The 7,500-nt window shown below is 37.8% G+C and overlaps 1 protein-coding gene and 1 non-coding gene across 3 annotated transcripts; one reads left to right on the top strand and one right to left on the bottom strand.

Moving 5' to 3' along the window:
* Nucleotides 1-2,003: 2,003 nt before the first annotated feature.
* On the top strand, nt 2,004-5,972 carry LOC149238071 (pentatricopeptide repeat-containing protein At4g13650-like). 2 transcript variants are annotated; one of them, XR_016246363.1, is made up of 2 exons: nt 2,004-5,646; nt 5,829-5,972. XR_016246363.1 is itself a non-coding variant. In XM_089372910.1 (2 exons), the coding sequence occupies exons 1-2, from the start codon at nt 2,339-2,341 to the stop codon at nt 5,433-5,435; spliced, it is 3,003 nt and encodes a 1,000-aa protein (XP_089229036.1). In that variant the 5' UTR covers nt 2,004-2,338; the 3' UTR covers nt 5,436-5,972. The 2 variants fall into 2 exon arrangements, 1 of the variants encoding a protein (XP_089229036.1); XM_089372910.1 differs by having other exon boundaries at nt 2,004-2,394; nt 2,489-5,972.
* On the bottom strand, nt 2,010-2,162 carry LOC149238072 (U12 minor spliceosomal RNA). Its single transcript, XR_016246778.1, has one exon. It is a non-coding gene; the product is annotated as a U12 minor spliceosomal RNA (small nuclear RNA).
* Nucleotides 5,973-7,500: the final 1,528 nt, after the last annotated feature.

Below are 7,500 nucleotides of genomic sequence, written 5' to 3'. Positions count from 1 at the left end.
GATGAGATTAGCCATAGCAACTGGCCAAAAAGTGCAGGGGGATGCTGATAAATCTGTACTGTTCGTTTTTCTTTATTTTTGTTTTTGTGGAGAAGATTGTGATCCGAGCCTGTAGTAGAAGAGCCTAAATGGCAATTGTTTTATTTATGCATATGGTAATTAAACATATCCTCACAGTAGTTCATTGAATTTATAGTCTCCTTTGTTAATTTTTAATGTTTTTTATTAAAATATTACGATGCAGGATCACTTAGAGCCTAAGCAGTCATCGCTTAGAGCCTAAATGATCCCTTTGAGAGTGGAAATGAGCTGAAAGCCCGAATAGTTTCCAGGGAAATGAGCCAACACATGAGTGGAAATGAACTGATTCCCATAGCGGTCTTCGTAAAGCACATAAAAATATTAGAAACCAAACACATAAAAATGTTAGAAACGAAAGAACTTTAGAAACGAAAGAACTTTGTTCCATGTGATCCCTTTGAGAGTGGAAATGAGCTGAAAGCCCGAATAGTTTCCAGGGAAATGAGCCAACACATGAGTGGAAATGAACTGATTCCCATAGCGGTCTTCGTAAAGCACATAAAAATATTAGAAACCAAACACATAAAAATGTTAGAAACTAAAGAACTTTAGAAATGAAAGAACTTTGTTCCATGTGATTTTCGCCGAAAAATCTTCCACAAATTTGATATTTCTCACAAAACTTTAGAAACATGGAACTTTGTTCCATGTGATTTTTGTCGAAAAATCTCTCACAAATTTGATATCTCTCACAAATTTGATATATAGATCATAGAAATATCCAAAACTTTAGAAACTAAAAAACTTTGTTCCATGTGATTTATTTTTGCCAATCTCTCACAAATTGATATCTCTCACAAATTTGATATCTCTCACAAATTGATAATTTGACAAATTTGATATCTCTCACAAATTGATAATTTGATATCTCTCATAATTTGATATATATCTCTCACAAATTGATATCTCTCACTTTGATATCTCTGATATCTCTCATAATTTGATAATTTGATATCTCTCATAATTTGATATATATCTCTCACAAATTGATATCTCTCACTTTGATATCTCTCATAATTTGATATCTCTCACAAATATATCTCTCACAAATTGATATCTCTCACTTTGATATCTCTCATAATTTGATATCTCTCACAAATATATCTCTCACAAATTGATATCTCTCTATCACAAATTATTGATGTCTCTCATAATTTGATATCTCTCACAAATTGATATCTCTCTATCACAAATTTAATATTTGATATCTCTCATAATTTGATATCTCTCACAAATTGATATCTCTCTATCACAAATATGAGATATCTCTCACAAATTGATATCTCTCTATCACAAATTTAATATGTATCACAAACTCACATAATTTGATATCTCTCACAAATTGATATCTCTCTATCACAAATAATTTGATATCTCTCACAAATTGATATCTCTCTATCACAAATTTAATATGTATCACAAACTCACAAATTGATATCTCTCTATCACAAATTTAATATGTATCACAAACTCACAAATTTAATATGGATCACAGAAATATGGATCTCACAAAATTTCACAAAATATGGATCTCACAAATTTGGATCACAGAAATATTGGATCTCACAAATTTGGATCACAGAAATATTACTTTACAGAAATATCTAAAACTAATGCACCAATTAAATAAATATTAAAATTGATGAAATCATTAAATATGAATATTAAAAATAATAAGACAATAAACATATATTGACAAAAAAGTAAACAATCCCATTTCAAGCTATTTAGTCTCATTTCAACTTTATATCTAATTTGGTCTCAAATTTATATCTAATTTGGTTTCAAGAATTGCGATAAATAGGCTATTAATTTTGATTTCAGGGTTTAATAGGTGATTTTGGGAGGCCCGCACGATATAAATTTGGTTTCAAGAATTGCGATAAGTAGGCTATTAATTTTGATTTCAGGGTTTAATAGGTGATTTTGGGAGGCCCGCACGAGAGTGTTCTGCAAAGTAAGCAGCGTCATCACTCGGCCAGCCTATCACCCCTCCATAAATTCTTGCGCACGAGTTTTATCTGCGCTGTGAGCGGTTCCCACCGCTCACTTTGTTTTCCTTACTCATTAGTTTAAGGCATTTAATTTTATTTTACTTCTGTATATTTATTCCAATGCCTTGCCCTCAATAGATTACATTCTAAGCATGTGGGAATAAACAAACTGTTGAACACATACTGAGCATATAACTATGTATATGAAATAGGATCTAAGGAGGCAATTATCATCGCAGGAGGACAGTTTGCGAAACCTAACCATGGTATGCATTTGTAACATATGGAAATCGAGCAGAGTGGAATACACTTCTCAAAGGTATGAATAGGCTCAAATACATTACATCTCCCATTTTTCTCAACGCAGAGGAACTCCATAGACGAAAGCATTTTCATATTTGGGTAGCTTGCAGATTACAACTACCGTGGAACAAAATGCGGTTGTTGGGGATGCAAATTGATGGTGTTCTTAGCATATCAACTATCTCTTCTGTTTTTCAACTAAGCGTAAAAGATAAATGCTCGTGGGATGACGAAGTCAATGAGGGATTTTGTGGAACCTATGAAGATTTCAATGTGCTGTGTAAGGAGGGAAGATTGAACGAGGCATTGGGCATTTTGTATCAAACTGACCATGGTGCAGTTTGGGACGACACCAATACTTATTCTGCCCTCTTGCAGGGCTGCATCAAGGGAAAGTCGCTTGCAGAGGGAAAGAAAGTCCATGCCAAGATGATTAAGCATGGGCTTGCTTCAGATAGCTTTTTGCAGAACAATCTCGTCAACTTGTATGGAAAGTGCGGGGATATTTTGGGTTCACGTCTTGTGTTTGACAAAATGTGTGAACGCAATTTAGTGTCGTGGACAACAATGATGACAGGGTATACCCAGCATGGTTATGCCGAGGAGGCCCTAAAGCTCTTTTGCAGAATGAAAACCGCAGGCATGAGCCCTAATGAATTCACCTTTGGCACTGTTCTCAGGGCATGTGCTGGGCTGGAAGCTTTGCACGAGGGGAATCAGATTCATGCTTGCATTGTCAAATCTGGATATGAGTCAGATATATTTTCTGGTAGTGCCCTTATTGACATGTATGCCAAGTGTGGCAACATGGAGGATGCACGACAAGTTTTCGATGAGATGCCTAAAAGAAATGCGGTTTCATGGAATACAATCATTGCAGGATGTGTCTTAAATTGGGATAGTGAGGAAGCTTTGAAATTATTCAGCGATTCGCAATTGGCAGGCATCATTGCCAATCATTTTACTTTTGCTAGTGTGCTTAAGGCATGTGCAACCCTAACAGTTGAGGAGCATGGAAAGCAATTACATGCTTATGTCATTAAATCTCAATTTGAATCAGATGTCTTTGTGGGAAGTGCCCTCATTGACATGTATACAAAATGCTGCAATATTGAGGATGCATCTAAAGTGTTCCAAAATATGCCAAAACGAGATGCGGTCCTATGGAGTGGGATGATTGCAGGGTATACCCAACATGGACATGCAGAGGACGCCTTGAAACTATACTGCCAAATGCACCGGATTTCCATGAAACTGGACCATTTTACTTTTGCTAGTGTTCTCAGTGCATGTGCTATAGCAGACGCTGTGGAACAGGGCAATCAAGTCCATGCTTATGTTATTAAAGCAGGATTTCAGTCAGAAGTCTTTGTTGGGACTGCCCTTGTTGACATGTATGCTAAATTTGGGTTCATGACAGATGCGCAAAATGCATTTGATGAAATATCTGAACAAAATGAGACTTCTTGGAATGCCATGATTGCAGGATATATCCAAAATGAATGTTCTAAAGAGGCTCTACAATTTGTCTCCAAAATGCAAAGGGCGGGCAAGGAACCTAACCAATTTACGTACTCCAACAGCCTTAGAGCATGCGCTAGCCGAGCAGATCTGGAACATGGCAGCTCTGTTCATGCCCAGATCATTAAATCTACATTCGAGTCTAATGTCTTTGTCGGGAGCGCTCTTATTGATATGTACGTTAAATGTGGGAGCATAGAAGATGCATCTCAGGTATTCAATACAATCTCTAGACATGATGTCGTTTCATGGACTGCAATGATTGCAGGATATGCACAATACGATTATGGTGAAGAAGCCTTGAAACTGTTTTCCCAAATGCAATCCACGGGGTTGAAACCAAACCAATTCACCGTTGTCATTATTCTCAACACATGTGGCAGCCTAGCAGCTTTGGAACAAGGAAAGCAGTTTCATGCTCAGATTACAAAATCTGGTTTTGAGTCAGATATGTTTGTAGGAAGTGCCCTTGTTGACATGTATGCAAAAAGTGGGAACATAGAAGATGCAGACAAAGTCTTTTACAAATTATCTGACCGGGATATGGTCTCGTGGAGTGCAATGATCACTGGATACAGCCAGCATGGACATGGTGTGGAGGCTTTGAAACTATTTTGCCAAATGCAAAGGCTAGGCATGAAAGGGGATCAGTTTACGTTTTCCAGCAGCCTTGCAGCATGTGCCAGCCTAACAGCTTTGGAACAAGGCAAGGCAGTTCACGCCCACATCATAAAAACAGGCTTTGGCTTGGATGTCTTTGTTGAAAGTGCTCTGGTTGATATGTATTCCAAATGTGGAAGCATAAAAGATTCACGCAATATTTTTGATAGAATGACTAAAAGAAATTCGGTCTCATGGACAGCAATGGTTGTGGGATATGCCCAGCATGGACAAGTGGAGGAGGCTCTCCAAATTTTTGAACAAATGCAACTGGCAGGTGTGAAACCAGATAGCATCACTTTTGTAGGTGTTTTGTCTGCATGCAGCCATGCAGGCCTTGTGGACATGGGACGTCACTACTTTGATTCCATGAGTCGGGATCATGGCATGACACCAAAATTGGAGCACTATGCTTGCATGGTTGACCTACTTGGACGTGCTGGGAACCTTTATGAGGCAGAGGCATTTATCAACAAAATTCCATTTGAACCTCCTGCCTTGGTGTGGAGGACTTTGCTAGGTGCTTGCAGAATCCATGGGAATATGGAGCTAGGAAAACGTGCAGCAGAATGGGTTCTTGAGTTGGACCCGTTGTATCCAGCAACTTATGTGCTGCTATCAAACATTTATGCTGCAGCTGGCAAGTGGGATGATGTAACGAAGGTGAGAAATATGATGAAAGACAGGGGGGTGAGAAAGGAGCCAGGACGGAGTTGGATTGAGTTAAAGAACAAGTGGCATGCATTTGTCGTAGCAGACAGGTCACATCCAGAAACAGAGATGATCTATGCAGAGCTGCAGAGGTTAACTGGACAGATGAAGGAAGCTGGCTACATTCCTGACACAAACTTTCTTCTGCACAATGTGGAAGAATAGAAGCACTGTTATCCGATATCCCTTGAAAGCTAACTACATTTATTGGTTTTATGACGTTTCCAATAGATTCATCACAAACCTCCGTCTGAGTGGGACTGGAGATGGATCTTATAAAGGCAGGGCTTCCATTGGTGGAGTGTCTCTTTTGGACATAACGTGCCCTTTGGATAAGAGCAATTCTTCCCCTTAAATATATCGCCAAAAGCATAAAGTGAGAAACTCTTAGATCTTAGAATGAAGATATTCATAGTTCGAATTCATGTTGGAGACAAAAATTTCTGGAAAAATTTTCTTTTGGACATTGCAGTCTCCACACAGTTTTTTCCAGAAATTTTGTCTCCAACTCTTAGATCTGTTCCCATTCTTTTGACAAGAAACGTTTTAGTTTGGCAGGCAACGTATTCATGGTGCATCTATGATGGTAAAAAGACATCTTAAGGGCATTGAAGTCTGTCACTTTGTTTCCAGGCTGGATATCCTGCACTGATTCCTTTCAATGACTCTTGAACAAATGGTGTCTTAAAGAACCCTAAATTATTTGGTTTTTTCTACGATGGGCTGTTTTTTTGAGCAATCAATGGTGAGATAAAAGTCCTTCACAGTCTACGGTTCATGCATTTGCAGGCTAAAGTCATGGAGATTAGTCATTGAACTCTTCTGGGAATTGGAACCAAGGTTCCTCTTACTCAGATTCAGTGTACGCTTGGCACCGAAGCTTTATGTTGACTCTTCATCTCATGACACTTAAGTAATAGGCACTAGACTTGCAATTACAGTTCGAAAAATGCCATGTGCTAAAGGCAAGATCATTCTGCTTTGTTTGTCATGAAGCATATACCTTTAAATGTGGAATGGGTTTGCCTGGACTCTGACATCTACTGAAAGGATTTAAATGTGGAATGGGTTTGTCTGGACTCTGACATCTAGTGAAAGGATTCGTAGAAGGAGACGATAGCAGGTGGAGACTTTCAATTCAAGAGGACTCTTTTCTGTATTGTCGTTCTGTTAACAAGGGATTTACTCTGTATTTGAACTTTGCTTACTTGTAAAGTAAGTCCTAACCAAAAGGTATGCTAAGCCTAAACACCAAGTTGAAGTGAGGGTTTGATGAAGCCAAAATCCGACAAATTTGTATTTGGTGCGCAGGATGAAGTAAGCTGTGCATTTTAACAAAGACCTAAAAAAAAAGCTTTTATGCCCATGCACAGGTTCATGCATTTAGACTTTTTTGCTAGCATATATATTCATATTCATATAGGACGTGCAAGTGGCAAATGAGAACCAGGAATCCAAATGTTAAGTAGGAATATTAATATTTCTCTTTTTTAACCATGCTAGCTGTCTTTCTAGTCAAAGGTAGACTACTATGAAACAGGACACCATTTTACTGGACAAATTTATAAGGAAATCTCGGAATGCTGTAAAACGGTTTCCATTCTCTTGGGGATCCTATAGCATGCCTAGTCTTATATGATAGATATAGAGGCTCCTGTTAGCGAGGCTACACTTTTGGATATATCACTTAAATGATCAATAGCAGTTTAAACGTTTGCTGCCGAGCACTCATAGGTAAAGCCAAATTAACTGCCATTGATTGCATAATTATTTCCTTGAAGAGTCAAAAGCAGTTCACGCTTTTCTACATATATCTGACTTTTGGGAGAAACAATAAATTTAATAAGAAATCTTTAAACAAGTGTCATCATCACAGGAGTCAGAAAATCTGGATAGTTCAATTACGCTTATCGAGAAATGTGTAAGATATCGTCATAGTTTTAAAATTCGGCGTTGTTTACAGAGGTCACAAATTTGCTCGGAAAGTTATTTTTCGTCGGAATTCGACATTTTTTTTTCAAAAAATGTGATAATAGGAGTGTTTGAATCGTTTTTTATGGTGTAAATTGATTCAACACCATCAAAAACACCCTCAGCACCCAAAATTCTGAAATTTGATAGTTGTAACCCAGATTTCCCAAAAATTTTGTCGGATTTTGGCAAAAATCATGCTGGAATTTCCATTATTTTTCTGGAAATTTGTGGCCTCCTTAGACTCCTCTTTAAAAAA

This window comes from Pinus tabuliformis, chromosome 8, assembly GCF_031772625.1.
Source record: "Pinus tabuliformis cultivar Carrire ecotype Pingquan chromosome 8, CPIR1, whole genome shotgun sequence".
Classification (NCBI taxonomy): domain Eukaryota; kingdom Viridiplantae; phylum Streptophyta; class Pinopsida; order Pinales; family Pinaceae; genus Pinus; species Pinus tabuliformis.
This window is presented reverse-complemented; position numbering and strand designations above follow the sequence as displayed.